The 27,452-nt window shown below is 34.0% G+C and overlaps 2 protein-coding genes across 2 annotated transcripts; both read right to left on the bottom strand.

The window, feature by feature from the left end:
* Positions 1-3,616: 3,616 nt before the first annotated feature.
* On the bottom strand, positions 3,617-10,569 carry LOC134719800 (uncharacterized). The gene is made up of 4 exons (XM_063582759.1): positions 10,357-10,569; positions 9,712-9,773; positions 7,221-7,354; positions 3,617-4,474 (listed from the first exon to the last, which is right to left on the bottom strand). Exons 1-4 carry the CDS (start codon positions 10,369-10,371, stop codon positions 4,257-4,259), a joined length of 429 nt encoding a protein of 142 aa, XP_063438829.1. The 5' UTR covers positions 10,372-10,569; the 3' UTR covers positions 3,617-4,256.
* Positions 10,570-18,124: 7,555 nt separating this feature from the next.
* Positions 18,125-19,645, bottom strand: LOC134718195 (uncharacterized). Its single transcript, XM_063580688.1, has 2 exons — positions 18,798-19,645; positions 18,125-18,536 (listed from the first exon to the last, which is right to left on the bottom strand). Exons 1-2 carry the CDS (start codon positions 19,643-19,645, stop codon positions 18,125-18,127), a joined length of 1,260 nt encoding a protein of 419 aa, XP_063436758.1.
* Positions 19,646-27,452: the final 7,807 nt, after the last annotated feature.

Consider the following 27,452-nt stretch of genomic DNA (forward strand, 5'->3'; position numbering starts at 1 on the left):
ATTAATGGGACTCCATATACCTACAGAAAACCTCATGGAAACCAACATCGACACACTGAAACAAGTATGTGGTTTTGACACAGACTGCCTAATACATCACCTCTACTGTCCTTCATGTAAAAAACTTTTCACGGGTGATGTAGAAAACTGTAAGACACCAGGCTGCCTAGGAAAAAAAGAAAAGAAGACCGCCAACTATTTTGTGACTGGAAGTATGCAAGCCCAGCTAAAAGAGATCTTGGAAAGGGATGGCATATGGACAGCAGTTCAAGACTATGTAAGCACTAGATCTTCTGACCACACAACAATTTCTGACATCTTGGATGGTGAGGAGTACCGAAAGTTGAAGGAACCAGGTGGATTTCTGGCTGACAAGAACAACATCACCTTCTCCCTGTTCACAGATGGTATACCACTTTTTCAAAGTTCAAAAGTATCACTCTGGCCTGTGTACATGATTTTGAATGAACTGCCACCAAAACAACGCTTCACTAGAAAGAACATGGTGTTATGGGGAATTTGGCAAGGTTGTGGTAAACCACAAATGAACATGTTCCTGCGTCCATTGGTGGAAGACTTGGGTCAGCTTTTCCAAAGAGGTATTGAAGTCAACATTCAGCAAACTGAGATCAGAACTAGAGCCATGATGATTGTTGCTACGATGGACCTGCAGGCAAGAGCTTATGTGCTGCAAATGACTCAACACAACGGCGAGCATGGCTGCTTATATTGTCTAGAGCCAGGAAAAGTAGTGAAGAGCGGTAAAGGAAACTGTAGAAGCTACCCATACAGAGATGTTGATCCAGAACCAAGAACCAAAGAAAACATCAAATCAGATGCCCAGGAAGCAATTGCTAGTGGAAAAAGGGTTCATGGTATAAACTCAGAGTCAGTCCTGTCTTGCCTTCCATACTTTGATGTCACCACAAATGTTGTAATTGACTACATGCATGGTATCCTTTTGGGCATCCTAAAGAAACTGATGAGTTTGTGGTTTCATTCCAAAAACAGCAAAGAACCATTTTATATTGGGAAGAGAGTTGATGAGGTTGACTCAATCATCAAGACCATACAGCCACCATACTTTTTGAGGAGATTACCCCGTAAGATTAATGGAAATTATAACCACTGGAAAGCGTCTGAATTTAGATCCTGGCTGCTGTATTTCTCCCTGCCAGCATTACAGAACATTTTACCAGATATCTATTTAACTCACTATACTCCGTTCTTAATGAGATGCTCATAAATATTCATAACATGTTCAGAACGAGGCTATATTCGGTCACTAAAGTAAACAATATGGCGGCAAATGACAGCGAGAAACTAACGGACCATACTTCAACAAAGGATTTGACTTGTTTACCGGCTATCAATTTTAGCTTTGTCGAGTCTATCGTAAAATCGGGAAGTAAGAGTCAGGGAGACAAAGAATTATCAAAGGGATATAAGTATTTCAGCGAGAAATACATATTTTATATTTCAGGTATTTGTTCTTCACTTTTGGCGCCGATTCCTCATTTTTAACCCTTCTTAATTTCATGTTGTTTCAATATAGTATACACTGAATTTTAAAATAATGAACGATCTGTTTGTCTACGTAAACCATCAAGGGGCCTTTAAATACATGTTAATGTTGGTTTTGGCTTCTTCATTATTTTATAAGCCTCATGTCATTGTAAAATTAATTGTTTTGTTTAAAACTGCTCATTCAGAATTTGACTTTTGGAGCATCCATTGGGGAAATCATCCCTCAAATAGTGACCGTACGATTGCCAATAAGTCAACTCTCCATAAGAGATCAAAATGACACAGAATTTCATAACTATAGGTCACTGTAAGGCCTTCAACAATGAGCAAATCATGTTAATCCTTGAGACAGAGTGCAGTCTTGATATGACATTAGATCAGGAATCAACCACCATTTTGTATGCAGATGTACATGTACAGTATATAATTAGTTGTCTCTTCTTTTTTTTAACCCTTTATAAGCATGAAGCACATGTGTCCGTAAATATTGTGAATTGATTAAAAATTCAATTTCCTTTGTGGCCTAAGGGTCTGGCATAAGATACACTGTACCATCCATACTTTGTGTTTTTCAGTCACTCCTTTCTATGAAAAATATTCAGTGCATTAAAACTGATTTATTAATATTCCATTTTTGATATAGTGTTGTTTAATCTTTAATTTAACTATGCAATTTGACATAATGCAGACATCAATCAATTATGTGTTAATCTTAAAGCACTATTTGTTTACTCTTGAGGGTCACTGTGGCATCAGTTTCAGTTACATTTGTATTTGCATGCTTTCATAAACTGTTTAAATTTGTTTACAGTTCATAAATTGGATAATGGTTGTATGGTAACAGCAAGATGTCACAGATCCCAAAAAAAGAATGAAAGTCCACATGAAGTAGAGGTAAACAATTAGAATCCCTGTTACCATATATAATGTGTCTTAAAATAAAATAAAAATAGGTTTAAAACAGAATCATTTGAAAGGTGTATATTTTTCATGTAGGCTACCACAATATTCTTTATAAAGAAGTGGCATGAGCACCTATGAGAAAATTCTCTATCAAAGACAATGTAGTTTAATAACAATAAGCTGCAGTGTATAGTCTCAATGTAGAACTTAACTCTTCCAAAAGAGCAAGCTATTTACTGCTGTATACATGATATAAGGTCCTATTGTTATGTTTTGTGTTAGGTTCATTATGTGTACTGATACTTTGAAGGAAGGCGATCACATCTCTTAAACTGTTCAATGCTGCATAATCTATATTTACAAACCTTGTTAGTATAATGTATTACACTTACCACTGGTAAGAGATTGAGGTTCAAGTCCTCAACGGGGAGTATATAGATGTGCATTTATTGTGTTGACAGTTTGATTTTTTTTGTTTTAATTATATTGGTCCAAAAAAAAATATATAATCATCTACTTGTTAGTTATATACGTTAACTGAATATCAGACTTCTGCTTGTCATCACTTTCGTTCATTTATCAATGAGTGACCTTTAGGTTTTTAATTTGTTGAAAATATCACCCTTCTAGTTCTAAAGCACACGAGTTCAAATCAGATATGATGATGAACAGAATTTAAAGCCCTTCTCATTGTGTAATTGTCATTTTTCTATGTACAATTTGTATCATCCCACAAAAAGTTTATTAAAACAGCCATTACTCCATATATCCCTTATATTTTTTACCTGATTTTGATTTGTTATTCTAACAAGCCCAAATGACAGAAGCTATATAAGCACAAGATATAGAATTTTGATTTACTTATACATTGTACTTATCATTTGACATTATCAATAAATAAATGGTGATGAAGTCTTTGTGTATCGGTATACATGTTCATGTTGTATCTTTAATATTACATACACAATTTTGGTATTTTATGCATATAATGGATGAACAAAGAAAACTGTTTTCTTGTTTGAATTGTTTTACATTGTCATATCGTGGTCTTTTATAGCTCAATATGCGGTATGGGCTTTGCTCATTGTTGAAGGCTGTACAGTGCCTATAGTTGTTAATGTCTGTGTTATTTGGGTTTTTTGTGGACAGTTGTCTAATCGGCAACCATACCTCATCTTCTTTTTTATTTTAAGAAAAAAATGAACATTTATCATTGACGATTTGTGTCTTATTCTCATTTTGTAGATATCCTTAGTGGAAGGACCTGCTTTAGAGTCCAGCAATTGTTCCTGTGCAATAGGAAAATCAGGTACATGTGGCCATGTTACTGGTCTTCTTTACACATTGGCACATATGAAAGTTTCTAATCTGAAATCAATTCCATCTGACATCTTGAAGACTTCTTTGCCTCAGACATGGCATATACCAAGAGGTGAGAAACTGAAAGGCAGCCCAGTTGACGATGTTGTTGTTTGTGGATACAATTCCAAATCTCCGTATAGGCAACCCCGTGGTCTCCGATCAACTCTATACAATCCGTCAAAAATAGATTTTTCACCTGTAACAGAATTATGTGAAGCAGTTGCCAAAGTTGATAGCAGTATCTTAATGCTTTCGGTCTGCAACAGTACTAGCCAACAAACCACAGACACAAAATTTGGTAAATTTCCTACAGGGTCTGCAATAAGTTACCAACAAAAGCTGTCATCCCATTATATATTAAATATCCTAGATGAGGACTTCCCAATACTGCCAGTAGATAACGTCATGCTAAACACTCTACAAGTTGCCTTAGACAGGAATAAAACTACTAGCTTCAATGCAATTCAAGTCAGTATGGATGAGACAAGGACCATAGAAGTAATGACAAGACTCCAGAGTAATGACCCTAGGTGGCATGCTGTTCGTAGAGACAGGTTGACAGCATCAGTTGCTGGTGACATAGTCAAGAGGAGAGCTGGTTTGTTTTCTTCCAAATTATATGTGTTATTCAATTCTATGCATCGTACTTGTGATAATCCTTTCATAAATAGTCTCCAACTGTCTGTGAAAATAGATTTAATTTAACAATGAGGTGAAATAAGAATACTAGTCTTATTTGACATAATTGTATAGCTATACATAAAAAAAATATTTAAAGACTGCACATAATTTCATTGCTTTTGACCTATTTAAAGGAGCTCATTAACAAACAAGTTCATTGTTGAAGACTCTACATCAACTGTTAAAATAAAGAACTCAACAGAAATATAAACCGTTGTCATTGATCATTTCAGTTTTTTTCATTGCATTTTGTGACATTATGATGTACATCAACTCCATATCCATTTATATCCTATAAAAGACAGACAATTGAAAAATATAAGATAATTTTATTAACTAGAACAATAGTTAAACTAAGATAAATGTACATGAATGGTTGTTTAAATTATTATCTACTAAAAATTAACAAACAATAATATTACTTCAAATGACCAAATTATTAATGCATTATAAATAAAAACATACAATCTCTTTAAGGTGGTACCCAACACCTTCACAAAAAAATTATTTGGCTCGTTTAATTTTCATAAAATTTTAACAAAGTATTTACTCTGACCCTTTGACCAAAATTTCAAAATATTTGAACCAACAAAATTATCAGAAAAATTACACTGGTTATATAGAAGTTTGATAAACACTTATTTTGATCATTGAGAAGTTTAATATCCCCTTAACAACACACCGTAATTCAAACGTTTAGCTGATTTTACAGAGTTATCTCCCTGTAGTAATAGGTACCACCTTAAGGTAGATTGAAACCATTTGATTTAGCATCTTAAAAATTTGAAAATTACCAATCTACAGTATGCATGTATTTGTGTACTAGTAATATTATTTCATGTAAAAATTAATTACCCTTTTAGTCAGTCCATTTAAGATGTATATCCATATTTTATTATCATTTTTTCTCTCCAGATAATGAACCGTTAGTAGCAAGACTAAAAACAACAAGAAAAGTGGTGACAGAGAGTATGCGTCATGGGTTGACGTTTGAGGCAGTGGCTGCAGATTCTTATGCCAAAGTAAGGGTATACAAGAGTGCACACACTGAAATGTCTCACCTTCTTTATTTACCATTTATATTATGTTAATTATCCTAAAATACCTTACAATCATTAAGTACACTATATACAGTTTACCTATATTTCTTATAGTTTCTAAGAAACAGATTTAACCATGAAAACTAAACGCTGACCAATGAACCAATCTAAGTACATGTTTAGATTCGGCATATCAAAGGAGCCCAAGAATTAAATTTTTGTTAAAATCAAACTTGCTTTAAATTTGGACCCTTTGGAGTTTAATGTAGACCAATTACAAAACGGGACCAAAAATTAAGAATCTACATACACAGTTAAATTTGGCATATCAAAGAACCCCAATTATTCAATTTTTGATGAAATCAAACAAAGTTTAATTTTGGACCCTGATTTGGACCAACTTGAAAACTGGGCCAAAAATCAACAATATAAGTACATTTTTATATTCCGCATATCAAAGAACCCCAAGGATTCAATTTTTGTTAAAATCAAACTAAGTTTAATTTTGGACCCTTTGGACCTTAATGTAGACCAATTTAAAAACGAGACCAAAAATTAAGAATCTATTCATATTTACTTAAGTTAGAGTGCGACTCCAACGTTATACCAATATACGACTAAAAAATTTTTGCGGTCGTATAATAAAACCTGTGAGACTAACACGCACATCATAAAATATTTCTTTACACCAAGTATAGTTTACCTATTCCAATTTTTGCATGTAGTGCCCAAAAAAAAAGACCAAAACTCAAAAACAAATTTATGACCACTGAACCATGAAAATGAGGTGAAGGTCAGATGACACTTGCCAACCTTGTTAGTTAAGGTAGTAATACACAGTTAGAAGTTAAGTTTCGCATTATGGCCATGGTGAATTTTTTAAATGTGAAAGTTTTTGTGTAATAAAATAGGTTTTTAGATGATTGAAGAATAATATATCCTTCTTAGTGGGTTTGTATGAACATTTATATAGTTTTTTAGCATGTTTTAAAGGCCATTTATCTGTTTTGTAGTCTGTATTTTCCTTTCCATACCGCCCATAGGTCCCTAAATTATTGTACTGTTTATTACTTGATTTTACGCTCGATCTTTTCAATTCAATTTTATGGAAAAACGAACAGAAATGCATGTGGACCAAATTTTGGAGACTTTTGTGACATGTTCACATGGAAGATTCTCTTTCTATAAATATATGCATGCATATCACAAATATTAAGCATTATTTGTAAAACAGAAGGGGGAAGAGAGTGTTTAAAAATTATGAGTGTCAATTTTAAGTTTTTTTCCTTACTGTGTATTGCTACCTATCGCTGCTGAATCACTATCAATATGTCGTGCTTTCTGTAACAAAAGTCGCAGGCTCAACAAAAATGATTTTTCCAACTATTATTACATCACTTTATTTGATTTTTAGCCAGTTCAAATCATGTTTTTTATATAAAAAAAAATTGTTTAGAATGTGTCTTCTCAATGAGAAAATAATATGAGATTCGTTTATTTCCTTTTACTAAAAAAACAACATAGTTTTTGTCTAATGCTTTTAATAAATAAGCATTTCATAGTCAAAGACCAATTTCTATTTATTAAAAATTTACTAAAACCCTTCATCAATCAGAAATTGTCATAGTTAATTCAATTAACTTATCTAGTTACAGAATGAAAATGTGAACATTTTCCCCAGCGGAATAATTGTCAGCCCATTCTCACCTTGGTTGGCAGCAAGTCCGGACAGAAAATTGTACAATCCAGCCATGTTGCCACCATACGGACTGCTTGAGATCAAATGTCCAGTGAAGCCGCTGGTTGATTGTTTGTACTTAAGAAAGGATGATGATGGTAACCTGACATTAAAGAAAAATCATAATTATTATCAACAAGTGATTATGCAACTTGCTGTCACTGGTCTTAAGTGGTGCCATTTTTATGTTTGGAGGGCTGATGAGCAACATCTGGAGACCATAGAATTTGATGATGAAGAGTGGGGAAGAATGAAGACAAAACTTGACTTATTTTATTTTAATTATTTTTTGGATTAATCAGTATTATAAATATTCCTTAGGCCAAATAAAATAATATGTGTGTTTCCTTTTACATATTTGAAATAAAAATTGGGTAGGAAGCTAGGGAATTTTTATTTTACACTTAATTTCTACATTTAGTCCGAGAGAGATTGCGACTTTATCAGTGCTTATCAAAAAATGTGAAAAAAAAACTTTTAAGATACACTAGTATCTTGATTATTTAGCTTAAAATTTCAGGTAGGTTGGGAAATATGAAACACACCTATTGTTTTATTTGGCCTTTCTGTGGTACCTAGACTAAAATAAATTCCTGCTCCTTTAATTTTTATTAAATTTGACAAAATATTTACTTTGACCCTTAACTTTGACAAAATTATAAACATTAATAAAAAATTTACAGCTAATTTCCTACTGCATGTAGAGCAAGACTTGGGTTAGCTTGCTTGCTTTGTTTGTAGATGTATATTGTACAATTGTAATTGGGATAACATTCAATCAAATTTAGGTATAATATATATATACAGGTTTAACTATGCCTATATATATTGTTTGAAGAAGTCCATGTTAATTACAAAGCGTGAATTAATGTTTATACAAACAGAGCAAGCAAGCCTTCCAAAGTTTTACTCTACAAGCATTAGGAAATTAGCTGTAACCAAACACTTTCTTTGCAAATTTACATTGAATAAAACATTACAATGTAGTTTGACAAACATTAATTTTGATCATTGAGAAGCTTTCTATTTCCCTCAAAATACAATGTGATTATCTTGGCATTAAAAAATAAAGACCTAACACTTGTGATACATGTATAAGTATCTATGATGTTTCTGTTCAATCACTTTATCTATTGACAAATCTAATATTCACTGCCACTGCTTTACAAGTGGACCTCTGAAAAGTGTCAGAATATTAGCAACAGTCCAAATTTGATTGATTGAACCAATCATGCTCAGAGGTATAGGTCTGTCAAAAAGGTGAAATTCTTTTACTCTTCTAATGTGCCTTTCAACATGTATCCTAAGGCGAGCAATAGTTTGAGTTTCCTCTACCTCCTGCTTAGTGAACTGACCCTTATTCATAAGGAATGGGGGTGTATTGACAGTTATGCCAGTTCCAGATAAAACATTATTTAATACAAAACCTTTATCAGCCATAATGGAATCACCTTCCTCTAAAAGTTCAACTAAACCACAAAGCTTTGTTATCTCAACATCAGACATACTACCAGTATACAATGAAGAAATAAAAATAAGGGCACCATGTGGTGCAATACCAACAAGACTTTTAAAAGTATGTGTACTCTTATAAGTAGAATAAAACTTAGAATTGAGAGCCAAAGATGATGGTCTCTCAGTTGGTATCTCAGTACAGTCAATAATTACTCTAGTAGTAGGATACAAAGTTTTAAAAACCTGAGGCATTTTGTTCTGAATCTGATTCCTTGTTGGCCATATATTTATACTACCCAGTACAAAGTACAAAAAATTTGACCAGGTTATTAATTTTCTACTAACAGTTGAAACATGAACATTAAATCTACAAGCTAAATCTTGCTCAAATAAACCACACTTTAGTCTGCACAGAAACATAAACAACTCGTCTATTAAAACCATAGTCCTTTGTCTGGAAGCAGACAAATTAACAGTGTCAGTGGCTTTATAATAATAGCTGGTCATAGAATTAGCAGCTGGTTGAATGTAATTAAAGAAAGCCAAGAACAAAGTATAAGTGGAAAAACCAGTAAAAAACATAATCATTGAATTATCATTAGAAAATCTGCACACCCCAAAACGTTCTATTCTTAACTTCTCCTTTAACTGTTTAATCTCTTCATCTCTCTCTTTCAACTTTCTCTCTAGTTCTTTCTCTATGTTTTCAGCTACCACACCACTGAAATTTACATTATTCAAATTATTTAATCAATGCAACAGCAAAATATGAGAAAACCCAGAGCTGATATTTACAATTGTGTATTAAAACAAAATACTACAGAAAAAAATTTGCACCGATTCTTAAATTTGGTTAAAAACATTCAAGTTCCTTTGCAATTTTAAATTTATACAAATAGTCCTAATGTCAATATTAGAAATTATGTAACTGAAATGTCAGATACATTTATATTGCTCTAGGCACTACTATTGATGGTAGGGCTCTAATTAATTGATTAATCATACCTAGTATCCCCCAAAAGTTCTTCAGATTCTTCAATATCTTCTTCCTGGTTAACCTCCTCTGACTGAAATAAGAATTTATGACTGAAATTAACAATCTACATGTAACTGGCTGTCTGGTCTTATAATTAGTAAACAGTACAAACATCAGTTATACATTGTACTTAAAGCCTGGCAATGACATTCATCCAGATGAGAAATTCAAAATATTGTATGATTTGTAAAATGACTTTATTAACAATGGAATACATATTATACATATTTGCTGAAATAAAATTTATAAATTCAAGATTTAAGAACTGATTTACATTTGACTATGAAGTACATGTACATGTTCATGCTTCCTATATATATTTAGTCAATGCTATGTTTTAGTACATAATGATATACATTTATATACAAGTAAAAAGATATGATATGAGTGTCAATGAGACAACTCGCAATCCAAGATACACTAATAGTGTATCCTGGAGCATGTAAAGTTAATGTTTAAAACATGTTTAAGTAAAAGCAACTGAAATACATGTACTGGTACATGTATGTGTGACAATATACAAATTTCTGTTGCTCATTTAATGTACTTTTTATTTTATGTCTTTACAAATTATAACTTATACATTGTGTAAAATGTATAACAAGTTCACTTACAATACTATCCATCATCTCATGCTCTGACTGCAGCTTAGTCTTCTTGTTTGGTGTGATGTGTTTAAAAAGAGCTCTTCTTGGGGTGAAATCTCTTGTCCAACTAAACACTGTTGGTACAGCATCTGCTGTCAGAGTTTTCCTAACTGGTGTCCACTTGAAGTCCTCTTTTGTAAAGTGCAAGGAACACACAAATGTGGATGCATTGATCTAAAAATGAACAGTTGCTTTTAGTATATAAAATAAACATGTATTTGTTTAGGGACAAATGACTGGTTGTTATCACCTTCCCACATCCAATTTCATTTATATTACATACATGCAGATGTATGTGAAAGATTGTTTTCATGTTTAAAAAAAATATGATGATCCACATTTAATAAAGTCGGTACTCAAATTTGGGTAATTAAATAAGGAGCACGATGAGTGTGACAAACCACAGAAAAAAAAACAAGGATGCTGATTATCACAAAATAAATATTGAGCATTGAGACATATAATTCTGAATTATGTGCTGTCATCGTTTGATTGCGATGAAAATATAATTCAACAAAAAAAGATAATTGAATAAATATATCAGTTGGGGAAACTCTGCATCGTCTATACAAAAATAATAATTAATTCAAATTAATCTTCATAAAATCCATTCAATGTAAATAATTAGTTATAAAATGCAATACATATAAATAAAATAAAAATGTTTTAAAAGCAATATGACTGCATACATATATATACATTACTATTTTATGCATGAGATATTGTTGACTGGACCTACAGTACAGGCTTGATCAATTTACACATCAAACAGTCCAGCTGCATGAAGTTGTCTTTCAAATTATCCAAAGTGATCTTTGATTGCAAACTCATATTTAATGTCAATATTAACCAGCAATATTGGCAAAAGTTTGACAAACAAAAACCATTTTGAGAATAATTTTTGTATTTTTATTAAGATGTTCCAGCATCAATCGTCACAAGGCTGGGCCGGGTAAGGTGATGATCCAGCATCTATAAATTGTAAACTGCTGATGGGTAAAATGGCAATCCTCAAAAAGTATTCAAAGTTGCATTATTAATAATAATAATAATTCTTATTATGATAAATTAAAATAAAAAAATATATAAATCAAATATCTTATATCTAATTGTTAACTAAAGGAAAATGAGAATACTGGTATACTAATATGTGTTAAAATTGAAACCAGATGTGCGATAAAAATAGATGAAATAAAAGTACATGTAAACGTAGGACGAAAATATGTCAACAAACGAGTACAACTTCTGTCCACAAAAAAATAACAATATTTATATCAATCCTTTCTTGTTTTCTATTTAATGAGGAAGAAAAAACACCGTGTATGTGGTGATATATCGGTAACAAATAGTTTTGAAGATTATGTTGGTTAAACAACGATGATTTAATAAACTAGTTGACGTTGTAATCAATCAAGTATACTTACATTGAATAGTGGTCCAGGGTCTCTTCTGATTGCCTGAATCCACGAGTTTCTCCTTGCACCAGCCTGAGGAAATCTGTGGAATGAAACTTGATGGCGACGACCATTGCTGTTACAGCTAGGGACGCAACAATGTTGGTCACTACCTTTGCCAATCTTAGATATTGCCAGGAACTCTTTCTCGTCGTCACTCGTGGCGGCCATGCTTGTTGAAATGTTTACCGAATATAGCCTCGTTCTGAATTTTTTAGCGGGATTTATGAATATTCGTTAAGAAAGAAGTATAGCTTGCTGGTAGAAGGTACCTTCATTCTCCTTGGTGAAGGCATTTCAGAGGCAGACTTAAGAAGAGCAGATCTCCTTCTAAGAACCTTTGTTAGAAATTTAAACTTATTGTACAGAGACAGTATTGTAGGCCTAAATGCACACAATTTAATCCACCTGACAAGATGTGTTAGAATGTGGGGGCCACTTTGGGCCTGGTCCTGCTTTGTTTTCGAGTCCTTCAATGGAGAAATAAAGAAGTGCATTCATGGTACTGGAAATGCTTGCAGGGAGATATTTTGGTCCCTTCAGTGCCAGAAAAAGGTAGAGGCAATGGCAGTTCAATGCAAAGAAGACCAACTCAGAGACTTCTACCAGTGTATGACTGAAGGCAGTAATGCACGACAGAAAGGAGGCGAAGATGCCTACCAGTGTGTTGTCTTCACCCCTGCCAAGATTCAGAAAACATTTAATTTCTCAAATAATGTGAAGGAAGAATTGGTGAGACTCTGTGGTACATATGACACCAACAACTTCATGATAGTCAAAAAGATTTCAAGGAATGGATTTTTTATGTTTTCAAAACAGTGTTCACGTGTTGTAAAAAGAAACTCCTACACAATAAAGATGGTGGATAATACAATTGATATATAAAACTGTGTTTGTGTGTGTATTTCCTAAGCTGGCTTTGCTCGTTGTTGTAGGTCGTACAGTAATCTACAGTTGTTAATTTCTGTGTCTTATGATATCTTGTAGAGATTTGTCTGATTTGCAATAATATCACATCCTCTTTTTTTATATAAATTTCCCCAAAAGATAATTTCCTTTCTGCTCATGTAACAGAGGCTATTAATTAGATCTTTTTAATAAGTTCATATTCTGTGTGAAATCGTAAGCACGCAGTCTGGTAGTTATAAAATAATTCATTACTCAATCAAGGATATTACGATTGAATTGAATGTATCGTCTTTGCGTTCAGGTGAAGATCCAAGATTCTTAATAGAGGGAGCGCAATTCTCAAACCATTTGGACGATTTAATGCTAAAATTTGATAAATTTTCTTATCATTAAAATTATAACCAATCAACAGAGGGGGTGTTCGCCCTCTACACCACATGGATTGCCTTTCAACACTAAGGTTCTTAAAAATAAAAAAAAGTTACTACCACAATATTTTCCAGAATATAGATCCAGAATTTGATCCTGAAAAGATTGGTCATGCCTCAAGTCATTTTGTGGGTCTGTGTTAATGGGTCAGAGCCATGGATGTGTATGACAGGTAATGTTATATATATATACAGTGTCGTCACCATGTTTTAAAAGAGAGGCATAATGGGCCTTGCTCATTGTTGAAGGACATACAGTGACCTATAGTATTTCGTAGAGACGAGGTAATTGGCAAAAGTATCAAGATAATGGTATATCTATATTGTATATTTGAATTAATTTGTATGTTGAAAGGTTTCAATCAAATTGTAATTGTATAAACTGAATGATTTAATATGAAAGTTGAAGGTAGGGAGAGATTTTATCAAGTCATACGAAGATATCTTTGCTAAGAATGATCAAGATATTGGCAACACTACAGTGAAACATCGAATATATTTTTTAGAAGAACATCCGTTTAAACAACGATACAGGCGTATACCACCAGCCATGTATGATGAAGTGAAGGCACATCTCAAACAGCTGTTAGGAAATGGAACTATAAGACCACCACACAGTCCTTATGCTTCAAACGTAGTTCTGGTAAGAAAGAAGAATGGAAAGCTACGCCTATGTACGGATTATCGTCAGCTAAACAGAATTACGAAAAAAGACAGCTATGCGTTGCCTAGGATTGAAGACCTTTTCGATGCACTTGCAGGCAGCTCATATTTCACATGTGTAGATATGAAGAGCGGGTATCACCAAGTGGAGATCTTAGAACAGCATAAGGAAAGAACCGCCTTCACAGTGGGTCCACTCGGATTTTACGAATTTAACAGAATGCCGTTTGGTTTGACCAATTCACCTGCCACCTACCAAAGAATGATGGAGGAATGTTTGTCAGATTTACTCCTCAAGATCTGTTACATCTTCATAGACGACGTGATCATCTTTTGTAGAACCTATGAAGAACATCTGGACAATCTCCGCCTTGTTTTTGATTGATTGATTGATTGTTGGTTGCTTTACGCCGCATTAGCACAAAAAGGCTATATCGCGGCGAGAGCTAATTCGAATATTTTTACAATTTAAAGCATATTTCTAAAATAAGACAAAAGGTCCTTCAATATACTAAAATTCTTGACTAAAGCAAATTGAGTATATACAAATAAAAATCAACAGTAAAATAACGTGATAAAAATTAAAATCGATTTAAATATAATAACAATTTTATATTCTATAATAAATTCCAATTTCTTTTAAAAAAGCAACAATATTTGTAAATGGAACATTATTAAATAAATCATACATATTATTGACATTGAAATGCTTCTTACGAATATCAGCAAAGTCAATACAATTAATTAAAACATGTTTAATAGTATACTTGCAGTTGCAAGGAACACATTGTGGTTCATCTTCATTTTTTAAAAGATACTCGTGTGTTATTCTAGTATGACCAATACGGCATCTAGTAATAACACACTGATCTTTTCTGCACATAATATTATTAAAAGGTTTGCCTAAATTAGGTTTAATTTCATGCAATTTATTATCATCTTTTTTACTCCATTTATTTTTCAATATATTAAAAACATATTCCCTAATATTAGATTTAAAATCAGTATATGGTATATCACAGTTCGATAGAGGGTCACCCAGGGCATTCTTTGCCTCAAGGTCTACAGCTGTGTTTCCAAGGATTCCAACATGACTCGGAACCCATAGAAATATTATTTCTTTCAGAAGAATTTTTAAATTCCTCATTACATATAAAATTTTCAGGATTGTTGTGTTTTTAATTTTAGTATTTCGTATAGCTTGTAAACATGAAAGTGAATCCGAACATATAATAAATTTGGATTTATCTGAAGAAGCGATAAATTTTAAAGCCAAAATTATTGCTTCTGCTTCAGCAGTAAAGATGGATGCATCAGATGGCAAACGGAGGGTTGCAGCTCTGTCCCTGAAGACAGCAGCAGAAGCAACTCTATCACCATCTTTTGATCCATCAGTATAGACAGTTGAAAAATCTAGATAATCGGCTTTAATTTCAGCATAGTGTTGCTGAATTAAAAGAGGATTTGTTTTATTTTTATTGTGTTCACGGAGATCAAATATCATTTTTGGTTTGGGAAGTTCCCATGGAGGACATTTGCAAGTTTGAACTTGAGCAACAGATTTTAAATCAAAAGAAGCTAAATGTGGTTTTAAACGTAAACCTAACGGAGGAGTTTTATTTTCATGTTTTGCAAAAATATCTTCATAAATCGGATTAAAAACACAGCTGTAGGCAGGATTATCTGAATGGGCTTTTAGTTTGACAGCATATTGAAGTCCAAGCTTCAAACGTCTGTCAGTGAGTGAGTGCTCATCAGCCTCTACATACAGACTCTCAACTGGTGAGGTTTTAAATGTGCCAAGACAGAGACGCAAACCTTGGTGATGCACAGCATCGAGAATCTGTATGTAGGACTTCCTTGCAGAGCCATACACTATAGAGCCATAATCTAGTTTAGCTCTAACAATAGATCTATATAAATTGAGTAAAATGTTGCGATCAGCACCCCAGTCAGTGCTGCCGACAACTTTTAAAATATCTAAAGCTTTTAAACATCTCGCTTTTAACATTTTGATATGGGGTAGAAAGGTTAACTTTTTATCGAAAAGTAAACCAAGAAATTTGGTTTCATCAACCATTTTAATTGGGTTGCCGTACAAAGTTAGTTCTGGATCAAGATGCAATTTTCTTTTGTTACAAAAATGCATCCCGACCGTTTTTGAAGTGGAAAATTTAAAACCATTTTCCGAGGCCCATTTTTCAATTCTTCCAAGACATAATTGTAATTGTCTTTCAATGTTATTCATATTTTTGCCTCTGTAACATATTAAAAAATCATCAACGTACAATGAACCTTCAATATTACTTTTTAAAACTTCAACAAGGCTGTTGATTTTAAGACTAAATAATGTAACAGATAAAATACTGCCCTGAGGGACACCCATCTCTTGATCATAAAGATCAGACATGGTCGAATTAACTCTAACATTAAATTGTCTGTTAGAGAGAAAATTAGAAATAAAATTAGGCATATTGCCTTTCAACCCCATATCAAATAGATCTTTTAAAATACCATATTTCCATGCAGTATCATAGGCCTTCTCAAGGTCGAAAAAGACCGACACCACATGCTCATTTTTCGCAAAACCATTACGGACAAATGATTCGAATCGAACAAGATGATCAAGAGTACTGCGACCCTGTCGGAATCCACACTGGATATTGGCCAATAGCCCATTGGATTCCAGGAACCAAACAAGGCGATCATTGACTATCCGTTCGAGTGTTTTACAGACACAACTGGTAAGAGCAATTGGTCGATAATTAATAGGATCCGTATGATCTTTACTTGGTTTTGGAATAGGCACGACGGTTGCAAGCTTCCAGATTGATGGTAAATCACCAGATTCCCAGATGTTATTCATGAGCTGCAAGAGAGCTTCTAGCGAGGAATCTGGCAAGTGTTTTAAGAGTTGGTAGTGAATATTATCAGGCCCACAAGCTGTATCATGGGCTTTTGACAGAGATGTTTTAAGTTCTTCAAGAGAAAATAGTTTATTATAATTTTCACCATTTTTTGATTTAAAGTTTAATTTAATTTTTTCTTTTTGTTTTTTAACTTTTTTAAAGTCTTCCCTGTAGTTGTTACAAGAAGAAGACTTCGCAAAAGTTTCACCAAGTTTGTTGGCAATTTCCTTTTCAGATGTTAATAAATTATTGCCGTCTTTCAAATGTTTTACAGTGGCTTTAGAATTTTTACCTTTAATTTTATTTACCATATTCCAAACTTTTGTCATCGGAGTGCGAGATGTAATCCCCGAGACAAATTTTTTCCAGGATGTTCGTCGGGCTTGCCTACAAGTCCGCCGTGCCTTAGCGCGAAAAATACGGAAATTACTCAAGTTTTCCGTCGTTGGTTGTTGATTGAACCGTCTTTCAGATTTTTTACGGTCACCTATGGCTTGATCACATGTGTCATCAAACCATGGTTTACTGGGATGTTTTGGATTTGCCGAGGTCTTAGGAATAGTTCTGTCAGCAATTGACGTTAGAACTGTATTAAAAGTTAAAATTGGATCTTGCACAGTCTCAAACATCTTTGACTGAAGTTCCGCTCGACAGAGATTCTCAAACAAGGACCAGTCCGCCTTGTCAAGTTTCCAACGTGGTACTCTCTGTTGGGCAGAATTAAAAAGATGTTCAAGTACTATTGGAAAATGATCACTTCCACATAGATCATCATGAACACGCCATGCATAATCCAGAAGCAGAGAGGGATCGCATATAGTGATATCAATAGAAGAATAAGACCCGTTTCCAGGATGAAGATATGTATTAGATCCATCATTAAAAATGCATAATCCTTCTTGAGAGACAAAGTCCTCAATGATCTTACCTTTGGCATTATGAGTCTTGCTACCCCATAATGGATTGTGGGCATTGAAGTCGCCCATAAGTATAAATGGTGAGGGTAATTGATCAGTGAGGTTTTTGAGTTTTGCTTTATCGATAATTGAATTAGGTGGAATATATATCGAACATAATGTAATTGTTTTGTCTAATGATAAACGAATTGCAACTGCTTGCAGATCCGTTGTGAGTTGGACTGTGCTATGAATGACGTTGTCCTTCACAAAAATGGATGATCCGCCTGCAGCACGTTCATCTACCTTAGAAAATGTACTATACATGTTGTATCCTTTTAAAGATACGTTGTCACTTTCTTTTAGATGAGTTTCTTGAAGACAAAATGCAATAGGTAAAAAAGACTGAACTAGAAGTGTTAGCTCGAGAAGATTTATTTTAAGACCTCGGCAATTCCATTGGATTATATTTGTCATTATTTAATAAAAGAAGGGCGAATGCTGTCGAGTTTGCCAGCATTCTTATTTCGCTCACCCTGAGATCGTGATCTTTCGGGTGGCGGAACACTTTCGGTTTCCATTTCAGTTTCGATGATAAGTGTTGAAAATCTGTTGTGCGAGGAGAGTCGTCGATCTCCAGGACTACGCGCAGCTGGTGTTACTCCGCCTCGACCCCTACCCCGCGACCTCGAATCAGAAGACTTCTGAGAGGATGTATTTCCTGGCTTCTTTTGGACATCCTTCTTTTCTTGAGAACGAAGAGGAGATGGGGCTCTGGTAGACTGTGTACTGGACGAAGAAGATACCTTCTTGGATGTAGATGAAGGAAGACTTTTGGAGGTGGAAGAATCATCTATGTCACTGGGAAGATCCCAGACAGATTCACCGCTCCAATTGTGTATTTCTACTGTTTCTTTTTTCTTTTTATTTTTTTTCTCATTTTTTTTTGGTGATGATATTGAGCTCTGTAAGGAAGATTGAGTTGACTGAGTACTGGTTTTGGAAGATTGTGGTTTTCTTGGAATTATTATTTTATCGGTAGGTTCTGTTTCAACAGGCAGCATTTTAAAATTGTCCGCATCAATTGGCCAAGTCATTCGAGTTTGTGTATTCTCGTGACTGAATGAGCGGACAACTTTGCTGGCGTACGATGGTCTGTTTGAAACAAGGAGATCATTCGAAACAGAAGCTATCTGTTTAGCTTCTGGGTAACTAATGTTTCTTTCTGTTTTAATTTTAATAATATTTTTTCCTTTAAGGTAAACAGGGCAGTCCCTAGACGATGAAAAATGGGATTCACCACAGTTTACACATTTAGAAGATTCAGAGTGACAGTTTGTTCCCTCGTGTCCTTCGTCAGAACACTTGAAGCATCTCTGCTTACCACGACATTGTTTGCTTCCATGACCAAACTTTTGACAAGTAAAGCATCGAATTGGGTTTGGGATAAACATGTCAACTCTGATTCCGAAGCAACCTAAAGTAATAGATGGAGGAGGAGTTGGAGTTCTAAAGGTCAAAAGATAAGTATTTAATTTGATTATATTTCCATTCTTTTTAATTTGAAATCTAATAACATTAGTTACACCTTGGCTTGAAAGTTCCTCACCGATTTCTTCCACGGTAAGGTCACCAAGGTATTGACTTCTGTCTCGAATGATCCCCTTACAGCTGTTCAAACTGTTATGAGGAGAGGCAGAAACAGGAAAGTTTGATATTGTAGATATTGTAAGTAAATTTGTTGATTGACTTTTGTTGGAACATTCAACCAACAAATTGCCAGATCTCATTTTTGAAACTTTTTTAACAGTACCAGCAACGCTTTGAATTTGTTTGTGAATTACAAAGGGCGATATTTTTGAAATTGGTTTTTCTTCTGTTCCTTTTATTACAATAAATCTGGGCCAACTGTCATCTTCCCGACAGGGCTCTGAATCATCACATTTTCTTTTCTTATGTATTAAAGCTGATTTAGAGGGTTTGTTTTGTTGTGCCATATGAAAGGAGAAAGATTCACCATTCTTGCCATCCACCCACCTCGGAGTGCCTACAAGGGCGATGCTGTGATTCCGTGGCGAACCGGGATCGAGTGCTAATGCTGAAAACGAGCTCCAAATATAATGTAGCTGGTCCTCAAAATCAGCACCCAAGATCCACTGCGGAAAGCACCAGATGTTCCAAGAATAGTATACTCAAGCAGAGCGTATCCATCAAGCGAAAAAGAAAGCGTACCACTTGATTGACCCATGAGCCATCGCCTTCTTCAGTTATCCAAAATATAAATAGCTTAATTTAAAATACATGTGTATATTATGAAAATTGTTACAAGAAAGCTTATTGTTGAGGATTAACTGAAGGGCTCGACATGACCAGCCGATTGATCGAACCGGGTCCATCCGACCTCCCGTTTAGATGATTTCGAAGCCAAAGCAGCTTATTGAACTATAGTCTCGTCCGTCCGGGTATTTTTGACCGTAAGGAGTCTGGCTATAGCCCTCATCCACAAGGATCTCGTCAACCACCGACACGGGTAGCAACCCACGGCAAACGGGTTGGAGAGCCTATTTTATTTAAAACATCGGGCATCTCACGATGTTCGGATCACTTTAGTCTGGTCTCTACCCTTCGACCTGTCCAGCATGGGTAACCCTACCAGGAGACGAAGCTCCAGCTGGCATAGCTCTTGGGGTCACTGAGACACGCAAGCCCTCCGACCACGGCAAGGATAGCGATCCACCGGAGGGCCTTGTTTTTGACAGGATCCGGAAACACCACATGAAACTTGCACCAGACAAGTGCTCATTCTTTAAGACCAAGGTGAAGTACGTTGGCCATGTTGTTTCAGCGGAAGGTGTGGAGGTTGACCCAGCCAAAACAGACAAAGTAGTGAATTGGCCAAAGCCTACAAGTCCCGAAGATGTAAGACGATTTCTTGGATTCGTAGGATATTATCGGCGCTTCATTCGAAACTTCAGTAACATCAGTAAGCCACTTACAGAATTAATGCCGAATCCAATGAAAAAGAAAGTAAAGAAACATGAACAGAAACCATGGCATTGGGGTCCTGATCAAGAAAAAGCGTTTGAAACACTAAAGGAACGACTTGTGTCAGCACCTATACTTGGATATGCCATTAGCAATCTTCCATACGAGTTACATACAGATGCATCAGGATTTGCACTTGGAGCTGTATTGTACCAGAAACAGGGAGAACATTTGAGGGTTGTCAGCTATGCCAGCAGAAGTTTATCAAAGTCAGAGAAGAGATATCCACCACACAAGTTTGAATTCCTCGCTTTGAAGTGGGCTGTTTGTGAGAAGTTCAGGGATTACCTCTTAGGCAGCAACTTTACAGTCATGACAGACAACAACCCCATGACATATGTGTTAACCACGGCTAAACTCGATGCAACCGGTCACAGATGGTTGAGCAGCCTTGCAGACTTCAACTTCAACAGAGGCTATTAATTAGATCTTTTTAATAAGTTCATATTCTGTGTGAAATCGTAAGCACGCAGTCTGGTAGTTATGCAGAAAATAATTCATTACTCAATCAAGGATATTACGATTTAATTGAATGTATCGTCTTTGCGTTCAGGTGAAGATCCAAGATTCTTAATAGAGGGAGCGCAATTCTCAAACCATTTGGACGATTTAATGCTAAAATTTGATAAATTTTCTTATCATTAAAATTATAACCAATCAACAGAGGGGGGTGTTCGCCCTCTACACCACATGGATTGCCTTTCAACACTAAGGTTCTTAATAAATAAAATAAAGTTACTACCACAATATTTTCCAGAATATAGATCCAGAATTTGATCCTGAAAAGATTGGTTATGACTCAAGTCATTTTGTGGGTCTGTGTTAATGGGTCAGAGCCATGGATGTGTATGACAGGTAATGTTATATATATATACAGTGTCGTCACCATGTTTTAAAAGAGAGGCATAATGGGCCTTGCTCATTGTTGAAGGACATACAGTGACCTATAGTATTTTGTAGAGACGAGGTAATTGGCAAAAGTATCAAGATAATGGTATATCTATATTGTATATATGAATTAATTTGTATGTTGAAAGGTTTCAATCAAATTGTAATTGTATAAACTGAATGATTTAATATGAAATTATTAAAAAAAAAAATTCATTGAAATGTTTTTTGTTTATTGTTCATGATGTTTATTGAAAAATCAAAAGAAGTACCAGGAGGACAATACTACACACACTTCTAATCATGAAAAAAATCTGTCCATTGGATGTATGACTTTAAATTGTTATCAAGAAATCCAAATTCAATCCCATCTCTGACCTACAAAAAAAGTCCAAACCTCCAGATCATCTCCAACCTTCAAAAATGACAAAGTCCAAACCTTCAAACCATCTCCGACCTACAAAAATGACAAAGTCCAAACCTCCAGATCATCTCCAACCTTCAAAAATGACAAAGTCCAAACCTTCAAACCATCTCCGACCTACAAAAATGACAAAGTCCAAATCTCCAGATCATCTCCAACCTTCAAAAATGACAAAGTCCAAACCTTCAAACCATCTCCGACCTACAAAAATGACAAAGTCCAAACTTCCAAACCATCTCCGTCCTACAAAAATGACAAAGTCCCAAACTCCGAACAATCTCCAACCTATAAAAATGACAAAGTCCAAAACTCCGGATAATCTCCGACGTATAAAAATGACAAAGTCCAAAACTCCGGACAATCTCCGACATATAAAAATGACAAAGTACAAAATTCCAAACTATCTCCGACCTATAAAAATGGCAAAGTCAAAAGCTCCGAGCTTTTTCCGAACATAAATTGACAAAGTACAAATTTCCGAACATTTTCCAAGCTAAAAAATAACTAAGTACAATTCTCCGAATTATGTAGGTCGGAACTCCAAGCTCAAAGCTCGGAATTCCGACCTTAGCCTGGAATCTCCTGCTAGAGGTGGTTAAACTCCATCCAGTCAAGTGAAATAAATCGAGTAATAAATGTTTGCTTTTTTTCATAAACTTGTGTCTTTTTATTCTCACAGGAACTGTTTGAGGTTTCAGAAAAGGTGTCAGCATATTGGAAGCCAGAAAAAAATGGTATCCTGCAAAAATATTAGAAATAACTAAAAGAGGAAATAAACATACTGTATGGTTCTTTTTCATTGTTGGAAGTCAAGACAATTAATGACTTTTTAAATGGCCCTGGTAATCTTGTTTACAATTGCCATTGACATACATTAGATTAGAGATAACACATGTATTATATATATCAAGTAACTCACAGGGTTACTCACAAGCAAAATCATTGCTCTTTGTTAATTAAAATTGGTACCCCCCATGTCTTCCATTTAAATAAAAATTAACAAAATTATTCAGTGTCAGATGTATACATTTGTAGTTCTTTGGGAAAATTTATTCACTCAGATAGTATGAATATGTGCTCAATTGTTAAAAAATGTGTTTTAATGGCCTTACATTGGGAAGCTATGCTAAGTGTAATTCCCAACTTGTTCTTTGTGCATAATTTTAAATTGGAAAAGCCAACAATCATTTAATATCTTGACACATGAAAATAAATCCTGGTCTTATAGCTACATGTTCATCTTTTCTACTGATATAATGACTAGAATCATGCAAATAAACTTAGGAAAAAGGCTTGTAAGCACCCCCAAACACGTCGCAAAGAATTTATCCTTTGAAATTGTTGTTGCACACTAAAACCCCCATGGGCACTTTCAAAAGTTGGCAGGTATGTGTATTAAGTTTTTGGAATTTGGACCCTGTTTTTATATTGGTCCACATGAGCTACATGGAGCATTGGCTCACACATATCAGCAAGTTATTAAGAGCCTCAAAAATAACTAGTGTAAAACCATTCAAACAAACAAAAACATGGGTCTAATCTGTATTAGAATTGTGAAAAGAGAAACACTGATGACCCATATCAACAAAGACAACTACTAAACATTAGATTATTGACCTGGGACAGGTGCAAACAGTTATAATGCAGCATGTGTTAATGGTACCAGACCTTCATCCTTATCTGAGACAAAAGTGTAACACCACAACATAGAAAGAAACATTTAAGATATCAATTGAAGTTGCTTATCTAAATCAAAATACACATTAACACGACTGCTTCTATTGCTATATATTAACCTTTTGTTGTAGGATACAAATTTATTTTTAATGACAATTTGGTGAGAGTCTTAAAAGTTACAGAAATAAAGAAAATTAAGAACAGAAGATTACCTGACTTAGATTAAAGGACTATAGATTTGCTGTTATATGTAAAATTGTTGTGCTTTAATTTATTCTTGTGCTGTATAAAGTAATATGCTAATAATATGCTGGTACTTTTAATCTCCAGTTATGCTTTCAGTGCAGATCATCAGTGTTGTGTCTTATGAAGCAATTAATATGCAAATGAAACAAAAATCTTTGGAATTAAACAGATCATTCAGACTTATCTATCATTTGTTTCTTTAGATATAAGGTTTATTATTACCAGTATATATTTCCTGAGATAGAAATGAAGAATTTACTATTCCTTTTTGACAAAATATAATGAAATATATTTGTCATTATGCTATTTTTCAAGCTACAGGTCCTGCAAAATTGCCCAATTTTGCATATTTTGTTCGTAAATAAAAAACAAATGTTGGTGCATCAAAAGAAAATTTAAAGACAGATTTTCAAAATAAATAATGAGAAGATGGGTTTTATGATATGCCGTAAGAAAGTTAAATAATGGTGTAACCAAACTTGTTTTTTTACTACCAATAAAAAATAAAAAGTTACCTATCATTCGAGTATGTTTTTTTAAGAGTTCTAGGACCCCTTAAATATTGTAAGTTGAAAAATTGATTCTTAAAATCACAAAGGTCTAATATTTGTTTAAACAATTTTAATAATGCTATAAATCACTTATTTGTATATCCCATTTTAGAAAAGTGGGGTTGTACTGTTATAAATTTGTCTGTCTGACCACCAGTCCATCCCTCCATCAGTCCTCCTGTCCCTCTCATGAATATGTTTAATTGCATAATTTCAGGATCTACTTTAAAGGATTTCTGAAATTTAATATCAGGGTTTCTATTGGTCAGCTTTACTGTGTAATGCAATATAACTTCCTGTTTACCAAACATTTCATTATCTTAAACATGAACAGCAAAGATAACAAAATTTGTCACATTTTTCTCAGTAACTACAATACAACGGTTTCTGAAATTTATATAAGTTAACTATACCATGTGATGTGTTTTCAGAAAATTCACTTTACAACTTGCTGTTTACTGATATATTAGGGTTGGGGTATCATCAGTGAGCAGCAGCTCAGAGCTTTCCTTCTTCCTTATACCAATAAGCAGTCTTATTAATAAATTGCAAAACTGTCTTTGAATTTGTAGAATAAGGAAAATAACTAGATTGATTGTGTACTGAGATTGTACAATTAAATATGGTGGTATGCCGTAAATCTACCTTAAACAAAAGGGAATCATGATGCTCAAACATCAACATATCAAGGCAAATTTGTTTTATGCCCATCTTTATCATGTTAATGGCATTTTGTGTTTAGATATGTGTGTCAGTTTGTTCATTCATTTGCCAGTTCTTCTGTTCTTCAATTTGTCCCACTTTAGGTCAAAATGTTGGTCAGGGCAGTTTTTGATGATGTTAAAATCCCATCAACTTGAAACTTAGTACACAGGTTTCCTATGACCCATTTTTCAAGGTCAACTTAACATAGAAAATAGCAGTGTGATTGGGCCATTCATGTTCTATTACCAAACTGTTAATTACCATCTCTTTAGAAAGAGTCTGTTTTGAATTTTGCAGATGTATTATTGTTCAATTTTTGCTTATTAACTCAAATTTGTTTATTATTTGATTATTCTAACCTATTGTATAAGGTTTGATGTGATATATATATATATAAAAAATTTGTTAGGGAAAAGTTTCAAAAGTTTTATTTTGAGGATTATGTTCTAATAAGTTTTAAAGACTGTAGACTGATTTTTTTTTGGGTGCTTCCACATTTTATTTTAACTCTTGTATAAAGTTTGCTTTTCTTAATTTTAAACAATAGAGAGAGGGAAATTTGTTGTATATTATTATTTACAACTGCATATAAAACAGTATGTTTGAGGAATTTCCCCGACAACAATTTCTGTATGAATATTTGATTAATGCAAAAGTTTTTGTTGTTTCATGTGAAAAAAAAATTTCGGGATAAATCCCGAAGTTGTTTCATGTGAATATTATTTTGGGATAAATCCCGAAAGTTCAAATTTGTTGTTTCATGTGAAATTCTTTTTTCGGGATAAATCCCGAAAGTTTAAATTTGTTGTTTCATGTGAAATTCTTTTTTCGGGATAAATTCCGAAAGTTTAAAGACATTCTTTTTATATTTTTGCATGTAACTTGCTCATTTGGGATTTTCCCCAAAATGTTTAAATGCCTTAAATAAGAATTATAGCCTGTAAATTTAATGTGTTAAGATATCTATGTCTCAACATTTGGTTTCGGGATTTTTCCCGAATTTATATGTGAACAGAATCATTGTTAATAGATATAGGAAGATGTGGTGTGAGTGCCAATGAGACAACTCTCCATCCAAATAACAATTTAAAAATTAAACCATTATAGGTTAAAGTACGGCCTTCAACACGGAGCCTTGGCTCACACCGAACAACAAGCTATAAAGGGCCCCACAATTACTAGTGTGTAAAACCATTCAAACGGGAAAACCAACGGTCTAATCTATATAAACAAAACGAGAAACGAGAAACACGTATATATTACATAAACAAACGACAACTACTGTACATCAGATTCCTGACTTAGGACAGGTGCAAACATTTGCAGCGGGATTAAACGTTTTAATGGGCCCAAACCTTCTCCCTTTTTCTGAAACAATAGCATAAGATCACAACATATAAAAACATACGATAAAATATCAATTAGCAGACTTAACTCAATCAAAAAACGTATGATTACACAAAGAACGAATAAATTTGATCTGCGATATCTGAATACAAATGCACAGTTAATTAAATATTAGAGACAAACAGTCATGACCAAAAGGCTATCAAACAAATTCAAACACACTGAGAAATATTTAACCAATCAATGTTCACTTTAGAAAAAAACCGGTTTTTTATAATCTTGAAGTTTATACAAATGTTGTAAGAATAAGTGAAAAATTGAAGATATTACAAATAATCAAAGCTGGTATACAGCCAAGATCCATATAAATAAAAAATGACAAAAAAGCATTATAAACAGTATCAACAGGTCGAATTAACAAGGAAATACGATTTGAGAGTACTCGCAGTTACTGGCAGCTAGTTAAAAGCCAAAACCAATTAATAGTAAAAAATCATGCATCAGAGACTAAAATCGACTAAAACACATCACAGGGATTTAGTATTTTAACGTCATTAATAGTCAAAAGAAGACATGACTTGTGCAATGCCAAAAATAAATGTATCGACAGGTAGTAGTATAGTGAAGAGCGACTTCTATAGAAATAAAAGTTAACGTGGCTGTGTCCCCTATACATCTCGCCTCAAAAGATAATGAAATTTAGTTATGTTTTAATTTGCTAATGACAAAATCAATATTAGTGCCAATGTGAACTATATTCAGAGATCTAATTACAATATTGGTACGATAACCCTTACTTATAAGTTTGTTTAAAGGTTCGATGAGTTTACAAGGATCACATAGTGATTTCCTCGCTTTAAGTACAATATTACCATAAAATTTAGGATGAGAAATACCATCTTTAATAAGCTTTCTACAGGT

Source organism: Mytilus trossulus, chromosome 5 (genome assembly GCF_036588685.1).
Source record: "Mytilus trossulus isolate FHL-02 chromosome 5, PNRI_Mtr1.1.1.hap1, whole genome shotgun sequence".
Lineage (NCBI taxonomy): Eukaryota > Metazoa > Mollusca > Bivalvia > Mytilida > Mytilidae > Mytilus > Mytilus trossulus.

Coding starts and splice junctions, on each gene's coding strand:
- LOC134719800 (XM_063582759.1), bottom strand. Junction 7,355..9,711: donor GAACTTTTGGGGGATACTAG/GTATGATTAATC, acceptor CTTTAATGTCAG/GTTACCATCATCATCCTTTC. Junction 4,475..7,220: donor CGGACTTGCTGCCAACCAAG/GTGAGAATGGGC, acceptor CTATTTTCACAG/ACAGTTGGAGACTATTTATG.
- LOC134718195 (XM_063580688.1), bottom strand. CDS start 19,645: ATGGCACAACAAAACAAACCCTCTAAATCAGCTTTAATACATAAGAAA. Junction 18,537..18,797: donor CTTGTTTCAAACAGACCATC/GTACGCCAGCAA, acceptor ACACAATTGGAG/CGGTGAATCTGTCTGGGATC.